At 32.9% G+C, this 25637-nt stretch overlaps 2 protein-coding genes and 1 long non-coding RNA gene across 3 annotated transcripts in view; all 3 read right to left on the bottom strand.

Annotated features, from left to right (window-relative positions):
• The window catches only part of LOC126744524 (tyrosine-protein phosphatase Lar), a 1889525-nt gene extending 1866119 nt beyond the window's left edge, over window positions 1-23406 (bottom strand). Inside the window, exon 1 of the mRNA XM_050451972.1 lies at window positions 23204-23406. The gene's annotated coding sequence lies outside the window, so the exon portion shown is untranslated. The remainder of the gene's footprint in view (window positions 1-23203) is intronic.
• Window positions 13173-13830, bottom strand: LOC126744628 (AP-1 complex subunit sigma-2-like). The gene has a single exon (XM_050452129.1). The coding sequence runs from the start codon at window positions 13800-13802 to the stop codon at window positions 13329-13331; it is 474 nt and encodes a 157-aa protein (XP_050308086.1). The 5' UTR covers window positions 13803-13830; the 3' UTR covers window positions 13173-13328.
• Window positions 23407-23921: 515 nt separating the features above from the next.
• On the bottom strand, window positions 23922-25637 carry LOC126745895 (uncharacterized). The gene is made up of 3 exons (XR_007663744.1): window positions 25264-25637; window positions 25050-25201; window positions 23922-24190 (listed from the first exon to the last, which is right to left on the bottom strand). It is a non-coding gene; the product is annotated as an uncharacterized LOC126745895 (long non-coding RNA).

The raw sequence follows: 25637 nt of genomic DNA, 5'->3' as shown, positions 1-25637 counted from the left end.
TCTAAAATTTTTGATAACTTTTGATTGGCCTAACCAATTTTAACGAGCTTTTATGTGAGCTTTTATGTGATATAATTACTTAGCCGACTTAGTTGATTTGTTGAGCGCTAGAGGGCGGTTTGTGTTATTTTGGACTTTTTCAGCGATTTTCTGGCAAATATTAAATACAACGATATATTTTTTTTTACTTAGGCTAAAAGAGCATAAAAAAACATAATAACTGGCGCAAACCGTAACTCGATATCTTAATTTATTCCGAAAATATTAATTAAAATGTTTTTGAACAATAAAAATAAAACTCCAGAACTCAAATTTTTGTAATAAATAAATTATTTTATATTTTTAATAGTGTCTTAGATGCTCAAACTGTTTTCCTACAATACACATTTCATTTTCAATACACAGTCGAGGTCGTTGCGTCGTTGACAGAACCGCTGTTTCTGATTTCTGCTGTGGGTAAGGAATTTATTGCATTGCGTATTTGGTCCTGCATGTCGTTTTGGGTTTTGGGTGGGGTGACAAAAACTAAATCTTTAATCCTTCCCCACAAATAAAAATCTAGAATAGTCAGATCTGGGGATCGAGCAGGTCAAGGAAAAATACTTCCTCTTCCTATTCACAAACGATACTGCCTGGTTAAGTATTGACGAACTTGAACTGCAGGGTAACCATCATGTTGGAAAATTATTTGCCCTCTTGTTTCCAAATCAACATCTTCCAGTAACCCCGGGAGATCATTTTGCAAATAAATCAAATACACATTACCAGAAAGTGTTTGATTGAAAAAGGAAGAACCAAGAATTTTTCCGCCAATAATTCCGCATCACACATTTATAGTCCATCTGCCTTGGTGTTAAGTCTCGCAAATCCAACAGGGATTTTGTTCTGCCCAATAATGCAGATTATGCAGGTTTACACCACCATCACTGCTAAATGATGCCTCGTCCGTCCATAATATCTTCGAGATAAATCGGGTATCTTCTCTAACCATGTTCAACAGCCAATAACAGAAATTGAGTCTGTTATCAAAGTCTTTTTCGAGAAGCGCCTGGTGCAGAACCACGTGATATGGATGAAGTCTAAGTAAAAAACAATAAATATAAGATAATAGGATACTTATTAGTGTTGTAACAAATAAAACTAGGTACATGTGCTCTTTCAGAATATTTTCTACTGTATCGAGGGACACTCCCAATTCCCTAGAAATATTTCGGATGTTTATGTGAGGATTTATTTCAATATAGGCCAAAATATTTATAACGTTTGCCTCTATGCGCCCTCGCCTTCGTCTTCGATGAATATTGCCGCGAATAATTTCAGTATTTCTTAGCCTGGTAGCTAAACCGGTAAAAACTCTATTATTATAGTGTCTTCTGTCAGGATATCTTTGGGCATATATACGGGCTGCAATGCATTAACTGAAAATACACTGCTAGCATATCAAAAGTTATGTCGTGTGGAATTACGTTTGGCATTTTTAAAAACTTAAATGATTTCAAAATCTGTCTTCGACGTTACATTTGACATCGATCATAAACGTTTTATCATGGTCCCGAAAATATTTATCAAATTCATTTGTTTCCAAAGCTTACTATTGACTATGTGATGCAATAATGCAAGCGCGGCGACAGATTTCATTGTTCAAAAACATTTTAATTTATAATTTCGGAATAAAATATATCGAGTTGCGGTTTGCACCAGTTTCTATGTTTTTTCATGCTCTTTTAGCCTAAATGAAAAAAATTACATCATTGTATTTAATATTTGCCAGAAAATCTCTGAAAAAGTACAAATTAAAATAAACCGCCCTCTAGCGCTCAACAAAATAACTAAAACGGCTAAGTAATTATATGACATAAAAGCCTAATAATTATCCTTTAAAATAAAAGTAAGCTCGTTAAAATTAGTTAGGCCAATCCAAAGTTATCAAGAATTTTAGATATAAATATTCAACCCTTCCCCCACCTCTTATTTGACAGTTTAAAGAAAAAAGTTTGAAATAAAAATGTTTAGAATTTATAATACTTTTTAATGGCAGCATTCTTTTCTAGGATTTACTTTGAATATTTTCAATAAAACCAACTTTTTCTATTTCAATCTTGTATTACGCCCCCTAGCGGTCATCGTACGAACTTGTAAATAATTTCCAGCAGTTTCTCTTTGCCACTTTTATCAGAAATATTTTTTCCCTACGCTGTGCGATGAGTACTTACTCAGATATGGCCGGCGACCTCTCTTAGTTGTACACCCGGTACATACGGAGGCATAGAACCCTAATTCTCTACCAATGTTTTACAAATTGATCATGATGATGATCATGATCATCCTCCTTTTAATTCCAATTAAGAACCAATCCTCAATACGATTGAAGTGTGAAAAAATGTTTTCATTATTAATTCAATCCCAACATTTTGAAATTAATAATTATAATTGATATAAAGAAATTAATGAAGCATTAATAGTCTTGGAACAGTTAGTTGTACAGCGCTTTCTATTGCTATTTCCGAAACTATAGGAGATACGAGAGCGGTTAAATTAGAAAAAAGTTGTCAATTTTGACGCTTATTCTAATTTTTTTACAGCATTGCAAAATGTTTATTAGTTCGTGAATTACAGGGTGATTTATAAAAAACGCGAAATTTTATTTTATTTATTATTTTTAGAACTAAGGTACCTGCAGGTAATAAGGCCTGTCGGGTAATAAGGCCTATATTCAAAAAAACCGCTTTAAATTAATCGCAAATCGATTGCGTTGGGTCCGCGTCTCCTATTGGTCCATTTACAAACGACATTCGAACGGACTACCCGCGTTCCTCGCTTTCGGGCACCTTGGTGCGAGGAGGATTTAATATCAGCAGTTCGATCTGTTCAACGCGGTACTCTGAGTACATATGGGGCTGCGGCAAGGTTTAATATTCCCAGAAGAACCATTAGAAATCATGTTCAGAATGCAATCCTAATAAAAAGACTAGGTCGTAAATCTATTTTAAAAGAAGAACAAGAAGCTGATCTCGTTAAAAGAATAATAAGATTTAGTGAAATAGGTCTACCTGTGACTCCACGGATCCTTCGTCGATTGGTATTTAGATTCTGCGAAGATAATAAAATTGCTCATCAATTTAATACAACTTCAAAACTTGCTGGTAAAGACTGGCTAAAGGCTTTTATGAAGGGAAATCCTGTAATTTCTAAAAGAAAAGCATAGTTTATGAATCCAGCTAGGGCTCAAAAACTTAATAAATTTATAGTTGATCATTTTTCAAAAATAGGGAAAATTTATGATAATATTGATATAATTAATCACCCTGAAAGACTTTATAATATGGATGCCGCTTGACTATTCACCACCAGCCAACAGTTTTAGCTAAGAAAGGAGTAAAACGTGTTCACTTTCAATCGTCAGAACATGCAGAGAGTGTGACAATTGCAGGATGTATCAATGCCCTTGGAATACCAATATCTCCTATGATTATATTTAAAGGAAAGAGGCTAAAGCCAGAATTACATGATAATTTGCCACCAGGAACTCTAGTGGAAAAATCAAGTTGTTAAGTTTTCATTTAATTTTCATTTAGTTTATTTAGTTCATATTAATTCTTGTTCTTTTATCACTCGGTATTTTTCTTTAGTTAAATTTAATGCCTTTGGTTAACTCACCTTGTTAAGGAAGTATTTCATTTGTTTAAATATTTTATTTTTTTTGTTGAATTTCAACACCTCGTTTTGAGGCCTTAAACAGTGCGCGACACATTCGAGCTCTAATCGTCAAACAGTTTAGAGTGGCGACTCAACACCGAAAAATCGCTAGCGTGAAAGTGTAGATAATTCGCAAATCTCGGCCACCGATAATAGAAGGTAAGGTCTCACAACAGCGTTTTCCAAGTTTTTTAGTTAATTTCATTAAGTGTTTACAGTCCACTAAATTACCTTTTTTTCATCGTGAGTTATTTTATTTTTTTATTTGAACCCAGCGCAATTAATCAACATTATTTTTGGTCACTTCGAACCGCATTTTTGCTATTCACACTTTGGCCTTTTGAAAATTAACTTATAATTTTATAGAATAAACCGCCCAGTTAATTCAATCATATAGGCTTAAAAAGTACAATTAATTAGTTGATCAATTTTCTTCTCTTTTTTAATTTCAAAAATACATTGCATTATTCATTTCATCTTTAGTTGGTTTGCAGATAGTTTAAATATCGATCGCGAACATTTCATATTTTCTTAACAAGAATTTATGAATTATCGTTTAAATCAACACAGGTCGTTTTTCAAGTTGAATTCTTTTGCAGGATTATATCTAAAGGTAAACAGTGCACATCTTTTTTTCCAATAGGTTTCATTTTTATATTGGTTTTAACAGGGTGTCACAAGTTCATTCATTGGAGTTTTTTAATTGTTGCTTGTACTGTATACGCAACATCATTCTCGTTTTTTTATGGTCGGTCTAAAGTCGGTCTTGAGACTCCGTTTCTTGCCTTGAACTTTTCTTCTGTTTTCTTCGTTTTTTTTTTCGGATATAGTAGGATGTCCGATAAACTGAAAAGAGCCAAAGTTCTTAGACAAACTGAATTTAATCGTCTATCGGATATTCTTAATATATCGAGAAGTGCTAAAGAAGACACTTCCCAACACATAATCTTTAAATTGAGTTATGATATTTTGGAATCAATTAGAACTGAGTTTTTCAAGCAGCATAACGTTGTCATTAGTTGCATTCTAGATGATGAGGATCAATTCACCGAACAAGACGCGGTACGAAGCTCATTTGAAAAAGATTTTTGGTATATTAAATCGATTTATTTTGAGCTGTTTGGAGAATCATTGACTACAAATACTTCAGATACTACAAATACTTCATACTACAAATACTTCAAATCAGTCCCATGTAACACTGCCAAAATTAGAGATTCCATCCTTTTCTGGAAATATTACACAGTTTGCCACTTTTAAGGATATGTTTGATGCTTTGATTCATAATAACAGTACTTTGCGTAACATAGAAAAATTTAATTATCTTTTGAGTTTCTTACGTGGTCAGCCTCTGACCTTGATTCAGAAGTTACCGATGACAGATGTCAATTACACAACCGCTTATGAAATGCTAGTTAAGCGATATGAAAACCCTCGTTTAGTTGCGGCCACACACTGGGCAGCTATCGAAAATACCCCCAAACTCACAACTGAGAATCCTGCCGAGTTAAGACAACTTTTGGATACATTTTCTGATAATCTTGCTGCATTAGGAAATCTTAACTTTCCTGTAGCTTCATGGGATTTCATTTTGGTTCAGATGTTGCTTAAACGCTTACATGTTTCTATTGCTACTGAATTCGAATTGCAATATGATTCACATACTACTCCATCATTTCAACAGCTTACAACCTATCTACATAAGCGTTGTGCCGCTCTCGACAATGTTTGCTCAGCCCTTCATGAAAAAGATAAAAAATCACTTAAGAGAGAGGATCGCTTCTCAAATTCCAAGGTTGCTCTTCTAGGCACTGAGCAATCTAAATCTAGCAGTTGTGCTATTTGTAAAACAGCACATTCTGTTTATCGTTGTCCTATCTTTTTAACAAAAACTCCTAATGATAGATACCAACTTGTAAAATCGCTGAAAATGTGTTTAAATTGCCTAAGTAGTAGTCATTCTGTCAAAGAATGTAAATCGCCGCATGTTTGTCATAAATGTAGACAAAAACATCATACTTTACTTCATTTTGAGAGAAATTATTTTTCTGGTAGTAGCAGCAGTACTACACCACCCGCACTCTCATCAACCAGCTCCATCCACAATGATCAACCATCTAGCTCTCAGGCGGACTCCAGGTCTACCAATTCTTCGCATCTGGTAGCGAGTAGCCTTAACAATTATAATTCTAGTAATGTGCTGCTTTCTACGGCTCTTATAGATTTGTTAGATGGGTCAGGAACGTTTCAGAAAATTAGAATATTGCTTGATTCTGGCTCGCAACTTCACTTTATCTCACAAAATTGTGTTAAACGTCTTGGACTTACTTCCTATAAGACGCCTTGCTCCGTTCAAGGTATTGGAGAAGCTCATGTACAAAACTGTGCAAGAAGTGTATTTACCAAGATTCGACCTTGTAATAAATTCACTCCCAATTTTGATTTGGAAGCTGCAGTTCTTCCAAAAATTTGCGGGCTATTACCTAGTCATCCTATTTCTACCACAAACTGGCCTCATTTACGCAGCGCGTCCTTGGCTGACCCTTTCTATGATACTCCTAGCTCTATTGATGTATTAATAGGTGCTCCATTATTTCCCTATATTTTACTGGAGGGTAGGCTTACCGGTGACTATAATGAGCCAGTGGGAATTAACACTGTTTTTGGTTTTATATTGATGGGTAAAACGGTTTCCAACTCTTCACCTATCGCTACACAATCGCTTCTCTGTTATCAGGCATCAGTTAATGATACTTTGCAGAAGTTTTGGGAAGTTGAAGAAGTACCACATGTCAAAGTTTTATCTCCTGAGGACGAGAAATGCGAAAATATTTTCCGTAAAACTACGTATCGCAATCGGGATGGCCGATTTGTGGTTTCCTTGCCCTTCCGAGGTGATGAGCCTATTTTTTATGGAAGTAGAGAATTAGCTCTTCGCAATTTCTTATCGTTAGAACGCAGGTTACAGCAAAATCCGAAGCTTTATGCAGATTATGCTGCTTTTATAAAGGAATATTTAGATCAGAACCATATGGAATTAGTATCTTCAGATTTAATCCCAAAAAAATCGTTCTATATTCCACATCACTGTGTTTTAAAGGATTCAAGTCCCACTACTAAGCTTCGTGTCGTATTCAATGCCTCTGCCAAACCATCAGATGGTATGTCACTTAATGATCATCTTCTGTCTGGCCCGAAATTGCAAGCTGACATTTTTGCGTTGCTTCTTGGTTTTAGAATTCATCGCTTTGTTTTCCTAGCGGATATTCGTCAAATGTTTCGGCAAATTATCGTTAACCCTACCCACACTGATTATCAGAGAATTGTTTGGCGCTTTTCTAAAGATCAACCTATAGCTGATTACCGCCTTCTCACGGTAACGTATGGACTAACATGCGCGCCTTATTTGGCTATCAAGTCATTGTTTGTTCTGGCTGAAGAGGAAAAGGATAATTTTCCTGAGGCCTCGCAAATTATTTTAAATTCATGCTATGTTGATGATCTAACTGGAGGTTCATCAACAATTGAAGATTCTAGAAAACTTCAAAAAGACTTAGTACTGATGCTGCAGAAAGGAGGGTTCGAACTTCGAAAGTGGTGTAGCAATGATCCTCGCTTGCTAGCTGATTTACCCCCTTCTTATTTGTATAATGAGGACATTTCTCTGAATTTTGATTCAGAAAGTCCGCTAAAAGTTTTAGGTCTTTATTGGAACCATTCCTCTGACGTGTTTCAATTTTTCGTTAACTCTGTGGATAGGGGTTGTACTAAACGCCTATTGTTATCTAATTTGGCAAAAATTTTTGATCCACTGGGCTTTCTTTCACCTTTAACGTTTCTCGTCAAGTTTTTAATTCAGCGTTTGTGGAATTTAAAGTTGGATTGGGATGCAACGCCTCCAAATGATATTCTTAATCTTTGGAAACAATATGTTAGCGATATTTTAACCCTTTCTAGCCTCAAAATTCCTCGCCTACTATTTCCCTATTCTCCTGTTGAAACTTTGGAACTACATGGTTTCTGTGATAGCTCCGAAAAGGGTTACTGTGCCGTTATTTATTTTTGTAGTTTACTACCTAACGGTCAGGCAACCACTCGTTTTAGTTGTGCAAAATCAAAAGTTGCACCACTAAAGACACTTTCTATACCACGTCTAGAACTTTGTGCGGCCGTGCTATTGTCTCGTTTGCTATCACATGTTTACGATATTTATAAAACATCTTTTGTTATCAATAAAATATACGCCTGGAGTGATTCTACAATAGCACTTTCTTGGATTAAAGCTTCTCCGCATCGGTGGAGTACTTTTGTTAGCAACCGCGTTTCTTTTATCCAAGAAAGATTACCTTTATCTTGTTGGCATCATGTTTCATCTGAGAATAATCCAGCCGACCTCGGTTCTAGAGGTTTGCTCCCTATGGAGTTATGTAATAGTTCGCTTTGGTGGGCGGGTCCTAGTTTTTTAATTAGCTCAACTCGCAACTGGATCCCCTTCATAAACACTCCTTCAACTTCACATGATTTACCTGAAGAAAAGAAAACATGTCTCTCAATTTTTTCTTCTAAGGGTTTTCTGGATAATCTTATTTCAAGGTTCTCGTCGCTCGACAAACTGAAACGCATTATGGCCTATATTCTTCGCTATAAGCATAATATTTCATTGCCCCGCAAAAAATATGAGGGTAACCTTACTTTGGTAGAACTCCACAATGCATTAATGCTTTTGGTTAGACATGTTCAGTCGCAAACCTTTTCCTCGGATATAATGTTAATTCAAGGAAATAAAATACCTTCGAAAGCGTTTAGAAAATTGAATGTTTTCCTAGATAGTGCTGGGATACTACGTGTCGGTAGTAGATTAAAACATTCTTTAAGTTTTAACAATAACTATCCCGCTCTCCTACCCAGTAATCACGAGTTTACAAGGCTTGTAGTTACTTTTTTTCATTTAAAGTATTTTCATGCTGGTGTGCAGAGTGTTCAGTTTCTTATTACACAGCAATTTTGGATATTGTCATCTAAAGCCGTTATTCGTCGTATTCTTGTTAAATGTGTTAGATGCTTTAGATGTAGGCCTCAGTCAATTCAACCTCCTATGGGTGATTTGCCTGCATCCCGCGTATCACAGGTAAAACCTTTTCTTCATACCGGCGTTGATTATGCTGGTCCATTCAATGTCATGATGTCTCGTTACCGCGGCTGTCGTACCAGTAAGGCCTATTTATGTTTGTTTGTTTGCTTTGCGACTAAAGCTTTGCATTTAGAATTGGTATCCAGTCTATCTACGGAAGCTTTCTTAGCTGCTTTGAGACGATTTGTAGCTCGCCGAGGTCGCTGCCAACATTTGTACAGCGATTGTGGTAGCAACTTTATTGGTGCATCCAAGCAGTTAAATAATTTTATGTTAAAATCCGCCGCATCTGAAGGTATAACATGGCATTTTAACCCCCCCTCTGCGCCCCACTTTGGAGGATTGTGGGAGGCCGGAGTGAAATCTGTAAAAACTCATTTATACAGAGTCATTGGTATGCAGTGTTTGACCTATGAGGAGCTAAATACTGTATTGGTTCAGATTGAAGCCTTTCTTAACTCGCGACCTCTTACACCCTTTAGTAATGATCCCAATGATATGACTGCTCTAACCCCGGGTCATTTCCTGACCCTGGAACCTCTGAGTGTTCCTCCTGAATTGGATGTCAACTCACTTCCCGTTCGTCAATTGGATCGTTGGCAAATGCTTCAAAAAATGCACCAAGATTTTTGGCGTCGTTGGTCTGGTGAGTACTTGCATACGTTGCACCAACGTGCTAAGTGGCATAAATCCAGTGGTAATCTTTCACCAGGAACTTTAGTTTTAATTCGCAATGATTTGGCCCCTCCTCTGCATTGGTCAATGGGCCGCATAACTGAGGTACATCCAGGTTTAGATGGAATAGTGAGAGTTGTTACTGTTCGCACTAGTAATGGGACTTTAAAGCGACCTGTGGTGAAGCTCTGTCCTTTGCCACTTTCGGAGGACTGAAAAATGCAATGCATTTTGGTGGGCGGTATGTTAAGTTTTCATTTAATTTTCATTTAGTTTATTTAGTTCATATTAATTCTTGTTCTTTTATCACTCGGTATTTTTCTTTAGTTAAATTTAATGCCTTTGGTTGACTCACCTTGTTAAGGAAGTATTTCATTTGTTTAAATATTTTATTTTTTTTGTTGAATTTCAACACCTCGTTTTGAGGCCTTAAACAGTGCGCGACACATTCGAGCTCTAATCGTCAAACAGTTTAGAGTCGCGACTCAACACCGAAAAATCGCTAGCGTGAAAGTGTAGATAATTCGCAAATCTCGGCCACCGATAATAGAAGGTAAGGTCTCACAACAGCGTTTTCCAAGTTTTTTAGTTAATTTCATTAAGTGTTTACAGTCCACTAAATTACCTTTTTTTCATCGTGAGTTATTTTATTTTTTTATTTGAACCCAGCGCAATTAATCAACACAAGTAAAGGCTACATGACTAACAAACTTTTTAAAGAATTCCTCAAGCACTTAGCCCGATACAAAAGTCCAGGAAGGTGCCTCTTAGTTTTTGATGGTGCAGCTTGTCATCTTGATTTGTCAATTGTTGACGTTGGAGACTCACTTGATATAGATCTCTACTGTTTGCCATCGAATACAATACATGAGCTTCAACCCCTCGACAAATCTGTATATCGTTCATTTGAGCATCATTGAGATAATGAGGTATTATTATTCTTGGATCAGAATCCTAACAAAAAGCTGACCAAATCACGTTTTAACATCATACTTTCAAATGTTTGGTCTAAATGCATGACACATAGTAACATTACAAACGGTTTTAAGGCTACTGGTCTATTTCCATTAAATCCCGAGGCAAGTCCAGAAACAGCATTTGCTCCTTCAATTCTCTCAGACGTACCGGCACCGGATGATACCAACAAAAAAAATAGGCGTCCACCTGAATCTCCTTAACCTGGTCAGTCTAGAATAGCATCCAACAAGTCTGGCAAATTTTCCTATTCCAGTGTTTACTCTTCTGACTCCGATTCGACTGATGACCATATCCCTCTTGCTGAATTAAAGAGACGAACAACAAAAGTCACTTCTTTTAATGAGCTTTTACCCACACCAGTAAAAACTCATGAAAAACCTAAAAAAAAAATCGAAAAAAAGCTCTAAACTACAAAGGAACTCCAGTCACTAGAGATCTTTTTACCGAGGAGAACAAAAGTCGTGCCAAATTGAATAAAGATATTAAAAGCTGCAGGGAAAAGTTAAGTACCGAATGGTATTGCCAAGGATGTGAGGAAAACAGGCAGGCCGATATGAGGCAGTGCAGCAAATGTCTTAAATGGTACCATGAGGAATGTGTTGATTTACCAGTCAATGACATGGATGAGTGTCCCGATGGATGCTAAACTTCGCCCAATTAACGAGTTGTGCCATTTTATGTATAGGCTTTATTAAACCTCCATCGGATAATAAGGTCGATTTGCGTTATTTTTCTTAATATTTATTTTTTGCTTTCTAGTTTTTTTAGAGATTATTTTTTTAAGTTTGTTAAAATTAATATAACCTTATAAGCACTTTGGTGTATTAAACTAAATATTAACATTACAGTCTTTCACTTTATTCAATTTTTTTCTTAGCTAGGCCTTATTCCCCTCAAGTACCTTATTTATTTTAGAAACTTACTTTTAACTACAAAGCTTTAAAAATTTTTGTACTCTTTTATTTTTTTACTACTTTTGTACAAAACTTCACCTTTAATTAACTTATTTTAAAAGCATTTCTTATTCCCTTTATAATGATGTATCTCATTCATACGTTTCCTAACGTTTCGACGCATTAATAACCATCATCATTTTTCCTTAATGCGGGCCTGATTTTTTTAAATTGTAAATTAATTACTTATTAATACAGTAAAAAGTTTGTCTTTTTGATTGTTATTTAAAAATATTTATAAACGCCAAAATAATATAAAAGTGGTAATATTAATAATAATTTCATTTTAGACATAAAATGACTTTTTTACATAACCTTTAAAGATGTGCAATTAATAAAAAAAAACATGATTGCTACTAAATGTTAAACATCAATATTAAAAGTAGGTATTTAAGAAAATAAATATTACAACAACTTAATAATAAATTTATTTTTAATAAACAATATAACTTATTTAAAATAAATAAAGGCTATTAAATAATAGTTTTTTGTAAGCATTTTCGCGCATTTTTCTTTGAATGTTCCCATTTTCGGAGAAATTTTATTGCACGGTTCTCTTATTTTCAAACTTAGGTCCTCTAAGATTTGAGACGTAGTTTGATAAACCTGGTCCATAATAAAACTCAATATGGAAAAACCATGGGTGTTATATCAGGCGATCTTGCGGGCCAATTTATAGGACCGGTATTACCCATTCAATGATGTGGTTTAAAATTGTTCAGAAACCTTGTACAACGTCGACCTCGATGTGCAGATGCACCGCCGTATTGAAAATATTCAAAGTTTCCTATTACCTTAAAAGGAATATCATCCAAAAGATCTTACAGAGAATTTATTAAAAAATTATGATATACTTGTCCAGTCAAATGTTCTTTGGAAAAAAATGGTCCACTCACCCATGTGTCGTAAACATATGAATGAGATACATCATTTTAAAGAAAATCAAAAATGTTTTCAAAATAAGTTATAAAAAATGCAGGTCCGCATTTGAAAAAAAAGAAGTTGATAGCCGTTGCTAAGATACCAACCGTCATAAAAAAATGAAAGGTAAAGTTTTGTAGAGCACAAAAAATTATAAAACTTTGTAATCAAAAGTAGGTTTCTAAAACTGATAGTTTTGGAAATAATAACTAAAATAAAATCTGGCGTTTTTTATAAATCACTCTGTAATTCACGAACTAATAAACATTTTGCAACGCTCTAAAAGGATTTAGAGTAAGCATCAAAATTGGCAAGTTTTTACTAATTTGCAAGTTTTTACAAATGAAATGTTCTATAGTTTTGTAAAACACACATGGCAAATAGGACACCCTATATATAGAAAGGCAGTAATTTCTTAAGTTCAAATATTTGGCAGACATTCTTGGTTTTTTTAGAAAATTTCAAAAAAATGCAGATTTTATTGTGTCTTTGAGGCCTGTCTCTTCGATAGCAAAAAGGTACAAAATAGCACCTACACTATTAGTAAAATAAAGTGCCTCATTTTTTTAGCTATAACTAGAACCTGAAATTTCAGTCAAATCCGAACCGATTTTTCAGCTATCAAAATTCTCGGCATCTCCTATAAATATACAGATTACTTCGATTTCAAAGCGATGCGTGACTTATAAATTCAGTTTCCATTTTCAGGGTAATTCCCTCGAAATAATGTTATCATTTCTCTCTGGACTCTCTTGACATTCTTCGGAATTCTCTTATGTATTAATACATCAACTGACATAATGTTCTCGAATAAAGAATATAATTGATTTTTTTTAATCAGAAAATGGAACTGATCTTTACTAAACATATTATAATATTACTAAGCATCTAAAGCAATAATTAACGCATAACTTAAATAGAAAGTAAGTTATTTTTTAAACTGCCCAAAATGTAATACCTAAAAATATTTACTTCTAACCAAGTCCATTATCATTAAAAACTCCTTGAGGTGTCTCCTTCTCTTGAAATAGATCTTGAATTCCCACAATATCCAACACTTTATTTTTACTGGTTTCTTGAATTTCTCCTGCTAGCAAAAGCTCATCCAGAAGAAAATAAGCTTTCTCAAAATTAAAAATTACGTCCAGTTCACATACGCTCCCGAAATAACTGTCTAAGATTTCAACGTACCTATGGATAATTTCTAGGGTAAGTAGTTCGTTGTCGTTTTGTTCGATGCCGCAACAAAAGTATAGATTTGCGTACCGCCTGTAGACGATTTTTATATCAGTCCATTCGAAAAAATTGCACATTTTAGAATTTCTTCTTAGAATATTAGTTGTTACTTCTCTAGTAACTGTTTTCTTTAATTTGTCTGAATAAGAGACATACCATTTTTGAAGCCTTAATTTTCCTTGATGGCTGAATAATATAAAAAATTGTATCATATTTATATGACTTGAATTATAATCTTAATAATATTATGTCTGTTTCATATTATGTCAATATTGGCAATTTAAATTAACCTAAAAAAAGGTATTAATTATACAGGATAAGCTATTTCATAAAGAATTGTAATAAAACTGGCAATTTTAAATTATAATAAAACTGATAATTTCAATTGTCAGGCTTTTAGTTTGTCATCCATATTTTATTTTAGAGGTTTATTTTAGAACCAATTAAAATTTACTTTTAAAGTAAAAGTTACAACTTTTACCGAAAAAATAATACTACTAATACGATAAGATCAAAAACAACTCGAGAGGTTTGGCATATAATTACTCATTTTTCATTAAACTTTTAGACTTTTTGGAAATATGGACAATTTTGTTGGATTTATAAGTTTTATCATGGACAATTTCATATTATTTAACCAACATTATAATTTTTTCCTAAATTGCTAGAATTTCTTGTTGGAATATTAGTTGCTAGTTCTCTAGTTACTATTTTCTTTAATTTGTCTGAATAAGAAACATACCATTTTTGACGCCTTAATTTTCCTTGATGACTGAATAATATAAAAAGTTATATCATATTATGACTTGAATTATAATCTTAATAATATTATGTCTGTTTCATATTATGTTAATATTGGCAATTTAAATTAACCTGAAAAAGGATATTTATTATACAGTATAAGCTATAGAAAGAAAGAAAGAAAATGTGCTATATTACGTAAGAATAACCTTGTGTACAAGCATCCTCCTACAAGCTAAAAAAATAAAACAAAAATACAATTTCAAAAATTGACAAAACAATGAACAAAATTAAACACAAGAAGGCAAAACTTTTTGAACATACTTGAATTAAAGATATCTAAATAAAACAATCAATTACTAAATAAAGGTAAACTTGTTGACAAAACTAGAGAAAAAAAAAGGAAAAAAAAACTGTCCAACATGTCCAAGGTTAAAACCTATCATTAAAAAAGTCATCCAGGTTATAATATGCCTTAGCCAATAAAACCATCTTTAATTCTCTTTTAAATTTCTTAACATCCGATATATTATGTCTAACACATAGAGGATTGGAAATTTTTTTACTTATGTAAATTAATGAGTTTTTGGTAAGGGAAGACGTAGACATTTACACGACGAGTCAAACGGCCAGTGTCAGAGGGTAGCTTGGGAATTTTGTGTATAAGACCAGCTGTTTCTAAGATAAAGTGTGAAAAAAGAGTTAGGATTTTTTCAGAAATAAAGAGGGGTTTGCAAGAATCTCTTAACTTAGCAGAACACAGGTATCTAACTGCTTTTTTTTGAATAACAAAGACAATGTTAAGTAGCCCCTTATTGATTAAACCCCAAAAAGGCAAGCCATACCGAATATGAGATTCAATAAGTGAAAAGTACACTGAACGTGCAACCACCCCTCCCAGCCCTTATTTTGCCATTCTTACTGCAAAACATCCAGAAGATAATTTCCCAGCTAAATGTAAAATATGATCTTCAAACCGAAGGCGACCATCAATGGTAATTCCTAGGAACTTGCAGCACTCTTTATTCTGCAAGAGGGAATTTTCGTCAAACATCAGACCCTGAACATCGCACTTAAACCCCATAATAGACGTCTTTCTTACATTAAACACGAGCCTGTTGGAAGCACACCACCCTGATAAAATCTGAAGGTCTTCCAAGATACAAGTCTTAATATAATCAGAATTTTTATGACTCCATAGTATGGTGGTATTATCAGCAAACTGAACCACCTTGCTCTGCAGTTTCAATGAACTCAAGTCATCCACATACAGTAAAAATAACAGTGGTCCCAACACTGAACCCTGGGGAACGCCACATTTTAGGGATCTAGGAGCAGACAAACGCCTAGACACTGTAACATTCTGAATACGATTTGATAGATAGGACTCAAGCCATCGCAACGCTACGCCCCTAAAACCATATTTATCGAGCTTAGATAACAGTATTCCATGATCCACACAGTCAAATTCTTTGGATAGATCACAAAACACTGCCGCCGATAACTCTCCAGAATTCAAGGACACATAGACGCTCTCCGAAAAGCTAAAAACAGCATCATGAGTCCCTTTACCGGCTTGAAATCCAAACTGATTTACAGACAAAATGCCATTATAATGTAAAAAGGACAAAATTCTGCTTTTTGCAAGTTTTTCAACTATCTTAGAGAGGGTAGACAAAATAGAAATGGGACGGAAATTACAAGGCTGATCCAAATCTCTACCCTTATGAAGAGGGATAACCACTGCCTCCTTTAAGCATGAAGAAAAAATGCCAATATGTAAGAAATTGTTTATGGCAGAAACTAAAGCATTTAAGGCTGAATCAGGCAAAAAGGGTAACAACCTCGAAGATATCCGAAGTGATTTATGGTTTTTTAGGCGTTTGATTTCATTTTTTACTTCGGTAAGATCGACAGGATGAAAGAAAAATGAATGCTCAACCGACACTTGTTGAAGATAGTGTAAGGGATCAATGTTACTACGAATGCCCTTGAGCAAGATATTAGGTATATCACAATAATAGTCGTCTAAAATGTTATATAGTAATGTCATATATCATATAGAATTTTAATAAATTTGGCAATTTTGAAATTATAATAAAGTTACAACTTTTATCGAAAAAATAATACTACTAATACGATAAGATCAAAAACAACTCCAGACATTTGGCATATTTTATTAAACTTTAGACTTTTTGGAAATATGGACAATTTTGTTGGATTTATAAATTTTATCATGAGCAATTTCATATTATTTAACCAACATTATAATTTATCCTTAAATTGCATGTCTAGTAAATTGCTAGATATGTCCAGGGACATAACCTGTATATGCTGATCTGTAAGTATGATCGGTTACATTTAATTTTATTACTTATGTGTATTAAAAACTTACTGCAAAAGGGACAAATATTCTAACAAAAAAGTATATAAAATAGATTCAATAAAATCTCCCAGGTTGGGATTTTTTACACATTAAAACTTCACAACTATGGAACCATGATCAGCAGGTGTTTGAATCATTTTAAACAGCATTAATGTATTTCTTAAACCTCCCTTACCTTTTTTTTATTATAGGGAAATTTGGAAAAAAAGCCTTTGAAAAATAGAATGAAAAAGCCTTTTTCATACAAGGCATTCCTTAGGGTTATTCCTTATATTTTTCAACCCTCGTCAACTTTTTTGGACCACCCTATATAAAAAAGTGGTAAATGTAAAAGTTGTTGGGTTTGACATATAGTTTTTGCAAAATCTAGTAAGATGTATACGGGGTGTAAAAAGAAGAGCAAAAAAAAAGAAACATATCTTAAATGGGACATTCCGTTTTTTTTTAAATGATAGGCCTTATTCTTATTTCAAAAATATATGCATTACTAACATTAAGTTCAGCCGTTTCTAAAATATTTTAGTTTAAAGTTTATGATCTGGTTGCCTGGTTTTCGTTATGGCCAAGTCTGCATATTTTTGCAATTATTTGATTTTGCGATTATTTGGCTAAAAAACTTAAAAATATACAAAATTGCATAGAGAAAAAGAGCAATAATAAGAAATTAATTTGCATAAGTAGTCTCGTAATTTCTTTTGAAGTGAGTTTCTATTATAGGTGTAGTTTACGAAAAGAAGGAATAAGATATTTTGTTATTTTTTCAAGGTAATTGTAATATACCCTAATGCAAACAATAAATATTTGCTAATCTGTCAATTTTTTAGGAAATCCATGTAAGTCTATCGAAGACACCCTGCATTAAAATACAGAAAGAAAGAAAGAAATGCTTTATTGTCAGAAAATTTACATTTTATCGACAAAGCTAAAGGAAAAAAAATATACAACAAATAAACATAAAAAAATACTCAGACAAAATACACACAAAGTAAATAGGTACATAACAAAACAAAAATACTGTACAAATTATCAAATTGTACAATTTGATTGAAATACATAAATAAAATAATTTTTATATAGAAATATACACACAATTAAATGTATAAAATTGTCAAAAACCTTAGTCTCAAAAAAAAACATACAATAAAGAGCAGGCAAACATTTTGCAAATAAATAGGTAGCTAATAACGTCAGTGTGTGTGCTTTAAAAGAAAATATTAAAAAAGTCTTCTACTGTATATAGGGCTTTTTGCAGTAGTAAAGATTTTAGGGCATTGCGAAAACAACTAAAAGTAGTCATCGATTTTATTACGGAAGTCAGATGGTTGTGCATTTTTATTGCAGCATAAAGTATAGAGTTCTTTACTAATTCCGACCATGGAATTGGCAGATGAAGATTATGATCAACGTTCCTTAGTGAATAGCTGTGGGATGGTCCTTCTGGAATCTGCGACACATGTTTGCGGATAAGGCAGATAGATTCAAATATAAATAACGAGGGAAGAATAAGGATCTTATATTTTATAAAATTTACTTAGCAGTGAGCTCTACTATCAAGTCCTAGTAAGTAGCGAAGCGCTCTCTTTTGAAGTATAAATATACGCTCAAATTGGGTCTTGCAGCATGTACCCCAGAATGGAACGTATGAACGAACGAACGAATCTTCTTTACGCCCAAAATGGCGTAAAGAAGATGTGACTCAAAAAGAGCATAATAAACTGTTTTGGCCGTGAAAAAGCCTAATTCTCTTGAGATTGATCTTATGGCAAAACATGCCGAGCTTATTTTTTTAGATAACGTATCTATGTGCAAATCCAATTTCAAGGAGCCGTCCACAACAAGACCCAAGAACTTGACAGACTCAACAACTTCCAAACTGGTATTGTTTAGAATAAATGGAGAAATGGTCGTTTTATATGATAAGACTTTAGTTTTTGAGAGATTTAGGCATAAAAGATTGGAATCGCACCACGATTTAATGAAGACCAAGTCGTTGGAAATTGTTGTATGTAGTGCCATTGCATTCGGATTGCTCCAAGTGAAGCTAGTATCATCAGCAAAAAGACAGATTTTTCCGCTTATGTTCAGGCTGGCCAGGCCATTTATAAACAGCAGAAAGAGCAAAGGACCCAAAACGGAACCTTGAGGTACCCCACATTCAATTGGTTTACAAGAAGATCTTGCGTATCGACCTTTACAAGTTGACTTCTGTTGCACAAATATGACTTAAACCATTGAAGGGATATACCTCTGAATCCATAGTGCTGCAATTTGTTAATTAAAATAATGTGGCTTACGCAATCGAAAGCCTTTGAAAAGTCACAGAAAATTGTTGCTGTTAAGTAATTTGTTGATATTTGAATAAACGCTGTTAAATAGGGAGAACATAGCATCGTTGGTGCATTTTTTGCTCAGAAATCCAAACTGATAAGGGGTTAAGATATTATATTTAAACAAAAATGACAAAAACCTTTTTTTAGCCAGGCGTTCTATGTTCTATGTTCTATCTTTGAGAGGGTTGGAAGTGCAATTGGACGATAGTTTGAGGCTTGATCTTTATCTCCTCCTTTATGTAATGGAATGATTATTGCAGTTTTAAGGCAGTTTGGAAAGGCCCCATTTTGAAATGACATGTTGATTAGGTCTACTAAATGGATTAGAGTAGAATCAGGCATATTTGAAAACATTTTAAGAGTAAGCCTATCTGTACCGGCTGATGATTTGTTTTTTATTTTATTAATTGTACGTTTAAGTTTACGTAATTTCGTTAAAGTTCTGTAAATGATACTGGCGTAAAAAAGAAATTGTGCAAATTTTCATTAGAGAGATATGACAGAGGATCATCAGAAGGTGTTATGGTGGCCATTAGATTTTTTGCCACGTTTACGTAGTAAGTGTTTAGTAAGTAATTGTTTAGGTCCTCGGGTGATGTAGAGATAGACCATGTTTCTTTAGCTACATTGGCAGATTTTGCCAGCCTCCCGCTGTAATAGATTTCTTTTGCAGCCTTAATTGTTTTAAGATAAGTTTTCCTATACTGCTTGACGTAATTATGAAAAGCAATAGATTCTGAGAAATTTATTAGGTAGGAAAGTGAGCGCATGTTTTTTGCCGAAACACGAAGACCTTTGGAGGACCAGGGCTTTTGTTTTTTAGTTTTAATTGGCCTTAGAGGAAAATATATATTTGCAATATCTGATAGCGAATTTAAGAATCTGGAGAACTCATTATCGACATCATTTGAAAAAAAGTTTCAGTTTTCCGTTAGACAATGATTCTTAAAATTTAGAAAATTATTTTTGTTATAAACACGGCCTAATTTACGGAAAGTGCTATTGTTAATTGAATCCAAAGAGAAGCTGGTTAATATAGCTTCATAATCTGAAAAGCCTGAACTGAAAAAAATTATGACTACATGAATAAGTCCGTTAGCAAAATTTTAAAAAAACCTTGAGAAGTATTCTTATTTTTCATTTTAAATATTCAAAGATTGAAAGACATATAAATATTGTATGTATATTGCAATTATATTAATATGCTTATAAATAATTGCGAAGAAAGAGCCATAATATTTTTTAAGTATTGTAGAGTGAAGGGTGCACTTTTACAACTGTGGGTGTATTTAGTACAAAAAATACTCATTTTTTTGAAAACAATTTCTTACTGGTAAGTTGTGTAGGGTGGGTTGGGTTGGGTTGGGGAGGTAAAGATAAAGTTAATGAAAAACGTTTTTTCTTGCAAAAAATAATTGCCTGAGAAAAAAGATCATACGATTCTGTTTATATAAGGGAGAAAAACTCAGGATTTCAAAAAATTGACAAGGGATTTACATAGATATACTAGTCTTAACGCTCGATCACCAGACCTTAAATATGTGGTAAAATAAGTCCGATATCACATATATGCCACTGTATAGGACACGATATACTTTTCATACACGTATATATCTTTATAGTTAAAGTTCAGCCAAAAATCTACATCTGGTGTAAACCATAAACGTTTATTTAACTATCGTGTGTTGCTTGGGAATTAATTGATTTTTTCAATAAGCCTTTTCTTATGATTTCCAATATTTGTCATACTTTAAGGTGCTGAATTACGTGCTTGTATAAACTGGAGAGTCTTGGCATTCTTTTGTTCTTGTTTTTATGTTTGTATTTCTCGTACCTAGAATATTTATGATATTCTTTAATTTATACTATTTTTGCCTTTATGTTTGTTTTGAGTAAATGTTGGTTAATTTTAATATGATTATAACTATTATTTAAATTGCCAAAAGAGTGTATATCCGAGTCATCTTCAGTTATAGCCAATATGCATTGGCTATAATTTCGAATATTGTAAACTTTTATTTATAACTGAAACATATGTGGTTGTTTAATACGGGAAACCTTTTAAAGCTTGCATACTTGGATTTTGACCACACAAAATAGTTCAAGTATGCAATTTATTTATTTATTTTAGGCATTTAATGAAAAAACTAAGTAAATGCTTATGTTTCTTAAAAAAAGAATTTATTAATTTAGTCCAGGGAATTAAATTTTTTTTATTATTAGAATTTAATATTTTTTTTAGGCAATTGTAGATTTTGCCAATTATTGTACGTATTTAAAAATTTCCAGGTATTTAAAGAGAAACAGGCGAATTAGGCATCTAATCTAAATTATTCTATTAACTAAGTTTTTTTGAAAAGAGAAATTAATAATTTATTTCACTACTATAAATATTATGTAGTGTTATAAATTAATAATTTATAACACTAAAACACCGAGCTTTGATGCAATTTAAGTTGATCTTAAATTCTCTCTAAAAGTACATATATAAAAATGCTATACTAAAATAAAATATTTTGTGGAATAACTAGAGGCTCCTATAAAAAAAATAGGGGTTTATCGCCTATGGAATAAGAAATTACAAAGGTATAGATTTTAAAAAAATGTACACGGGATTTACATATCTAGTTTTTAAACTCGGTTACTACACCTCAAATGTTTGATGTAATTCTTCTGAAAAATCACTGTTTTTCGCCCATATTAACCAATCTAATAGCGCTCTTTTAATAATAAATATTTATACATAAAATTATGTCAAATTTAAATAAATAGTGTTATTAAATTAAATATTGAATATATATCTTCTACAAAAATATGGTTTTCAATCAACACAACCCTTAACCCCCCACCCACCCCAAACATTTGCCCAGTAAGAAATTCCTTTGAAAAATCACCGTTTTTCTTCTATAATATCCAATCTAATAGCACTGTTTTAATATTAAATATTTACTAATATACATATATAAAATTATATAAAAATTAAATAAACATAATGTCTTAATAGATTAGATATTAACGACGAAACCAGGTGTTATTCATGCGTATTATTTTGGAAAACAATGATTTTTGAAAACAATTTCTTACTCGTAAGTTGTGTAGGGTGGGTGGGGGATAAGGATATTGGCCACACAGAACCTACGCAAATTCTGCAAAGAAAAATTGTAGAAAAAAGATTATAACGTTAATGTTCTCATTTTTTATAGGGATCTTTAACTGGTGAGAGGTATATGGAATTTTTAAATGCGGAAAGAGAGGTTTTCTTAGAGGAACTTCCAATCCGTTAATATGCTAAAAAAATACCCAACCACAATATGATTTCTGTTGCAGTTTTTTAAACAAATAGATATGAAATATAAATAGGTAGGCGAGGAACCATAAACTGGCCACCAAATAGTCCAGAACTTACACCTTTGGATTCATTTTTTTAGGGAATAAGTTATCCTTACAAAGAAGTGCAAATATTGAAGGAGTAATGAGTAGAATTTTAAATTCTATTAACCAGCTTAACCAGGAAAATTATTGTAACTATATTAGTAACACAATTAATAAGTTAGAAAAGGACTTTCAAAACTGTATTTTTTAAAATGGTGGCAAATTCTGCAATTGTGAAATTTTACTGTTGTATTAAGTGTATTATTCCTTAATAACAATTAGTTTTAAAAATAAAGCGAGTTGATTGGAATCTCGTTTAAAAACAATTGATTGAATTATGAAAAAGTAAACGTTTAGATTGCGTCTGAATTTCATATAATTTCGTCGGTTGTACAAGAGTATACATAATGTGCTGTCTAATCCACATGTACGAAGTTTCTATAAAATCTCCTTTAACTTAATTTATTTTCTGATTTATAAACACTATAGGTAATACTTATGTGTTTATATATCTATAATATCTTAGATTACGATATCCTGTATCTTTGATAATCCTGTTAAGGTAGTTATAAATAAATAAATGTTAAGGTTTGTTCTGAATTTAATATAATTTCTTCGGTTATATAAGAGTATCTATAAATAATATGGTGTCTGGAACACAAGTTATCAACAAAATCTTCGTTCTTAATTTTTCTAGTGAGCAAAAGTGAGAAACTCTTTCAATATCCTCATATTCGACTTAAACTGAAATGATCCAAATCTGTAAACTTTTAGTTTTCCTTACCTTATAGCTATACAAATATCGAGAATAACTACAGCCTGTATTTAGTCGCTACTACAAAATATGCAGGGATATAAGCACTAATATTAAGCACTAATACACGAAATGCACTAAAATATTATAGTCAAATGTTACAGAATTATTGGTATAACCACAAAATATTCAAGCGGCGCGATGATTTCGTAGTTTGATCAATTGCCCGTTCGGAGGGTGAAGGAGACGGTGGAGTCCGCACGGCAACCCTCTAAATAGTGAGTAGACCCACGTAGCGTCGCGACGCCGAGCGCCGTGTATGCGATTGCTTCGCCGTTCAACCCCCCCGCACAAGGGGGTTGGAAGCTCGAAGGGAACATTTGGGGCGGCCTGGCAGCCTTACTGTCTTACTACTTTGCTTGATGTGATTTTTTTAGGCTAATCATGAATGGAATTTGAAATTTACGATGGCTCTAAAGGGCCATTAACTTTTTTTAAAATTAATTCAGGAAATGTTCATATATTCGTGATAGAATTTCCCCTAAGACGCAAAATGGTTTGATATGGAAGCGAACGAGCTGTGCACTTTGTGCCTAAAAAATAAAATAATAAAATTTTGATATAAAATAAAATATCCTATAATAGTATTTATATAAAAAACGTCGGTGTACTTATAAGTTAAATAGATCTCTAACACGAGGGTGTTTTAAAAAACTTTTATTATTACAGGATGTGGCTGACTTATAAAACGTACGAGCCCAGTGTTGCTAAATAATAGGCTACATAGGAATATATAGGTTTAAAGTTATTATAAAGCATAATAAATTAGTTATAAAGCATAAGATAAAGGATTACTTAATAAACATATTTAAACATACAGGTCAAAACTTACAGTCAAAATTATACATATAACTCCTCCCGCCTAGGACGACAGGAATGAAGGGCTGGTTTCGGGTTTACCATTGGTAGGGTTTTTAGCTTATTTTTCCTTCCTCTTCTTAATTAGAAGTTCGTATACTACAAAGGTAATAGTAAAAATAATTAGCAATAAGCCAAGGTTAGTGGCGAAACTTTAAGTAATAGGGTGAACTGGATCGTCTTCCTTATTATCCGTAATAGCCTTTAGTAAATTAGCTTGTTTATGTACTTCTTGTTTATGTATAAATAAAACGAAAATATATAGATTGAGTTATGCTATATAATATACACTGCTAAATTATGTAACTACCTGAGTTGGTGGAGTCATGATCGAGTTGGTAGTTGGTAAAGAAAAGGATAAGCTTACCAAAGTACATGAGACACTCCACCAAACTACAGGTCCATGAGGTATGTCCGACAATTTAACTTGTGACTGTAAATTTCAAAATAATATATAGTTATTTTTTTCAATAAGGAGGAGGGTGCTTACCCTTAAATCTCTTAAGCAGTTATCTTCAGCTAAATAGGTAAAAAATGAAACAACCAATATATGTCAAAATCGGTTTCTCTAATGACTTTTTTGAATTTACATAATTAACAAACTAACAAGCATCCTTAGCTTGTGATTTAGAAGTGCGATAGATTTCTTTTTTAAAAGGACTTGAGATTGATTGAAATGTTATTCTTCTATTAATTTAATATTAATTAAAATTATGTTTACAAGTTTCAATTACTTAACGCAATTGCGGAAAGCTTACAAATTTCTTAATTCATTTACTTTACAGAGAAATGAATAAACATTTTATTTCGGTTTAAACTACAAGAATTTTACACTTCACAAAGATAATTAAAGTCTTATGAAACTTATCACTTTATGACACTAATTTAATTATTCAATGATTGAGAAAGAGATGACATGAAAGAATTATTAATTAATAAGTAAACAATATTTACATACTTTGCTAAAATTGCCGTCCCTCAGGTTCCATAGTTGGTGGGCTGCCCCATGCTCCGTACTCTCTGAGTGTAACAACCCCCAAGAACGATTTGCACGGAAAATACGATGCGAGGGAAATGGTTAGTCGCAATTTAGCACAAATTAAAAAAAATCTAAGAAACAAATGACCCCTATAATACATCCCTATATACAATTTGAAATAAAATACACTTACCCTGAATTAACAACTTGTGCTTTGAACAATTGTGAAGATTCAACAATGAAGACTTACAACAACATCAACAATAAAGACATGAAATGGAAGTACCAAATTAAGAATTAATTCAATATTCATAGAAGGCATTCATGATCCATATGAAAAAGTAACCGTAACATAAAAGGGTATCTATAGGAGATTGTATGTACGGGGATTTCGTCGGTTGTTTTAATCGGGTGCTTTATTTTATTAGTAAAAGTTAATTTATCACTATTTTGAAAAGTCAATGTTTTTCAATTAACTTTATGTCAAAATTGAGTATTGATTTGTTTACACTATAAGATTTGTCTTTCAGATCTTCCATATGAAAAAATTCAAAATTTTCAAAAAAA

The sequence above is a fragment of the Anthonomus grandis genome, chromosome 1 (genome assembly GCF_022605725.1).
Source record: "Anthonomus grandis grandis chromosome 1, icAntGran1.3, whole genome shotgun sequence".
Taxonomy (NCBI): Eukaryota; Metazoa; Arthropoda; class Insecta; order Coleoptera; family Curculionidae; genus Anthonomus; species Anthonomus grandis.
The sequence above is the reverse complement of the archived record's forward strand: the minus strand, read 5'-3'. Positions and strand labels throughout refer to the sequence as shown.

Bases quoted from the DNA above. Each gene is read 5' to 3' on its own strand.
- LOC126744628 (XM_050452129.1), bottom strand. From the start codon at position 13,802: ATGATACAATTTTTTATATTATTCAGCCATCAAGGAAAATTAAGGCTT.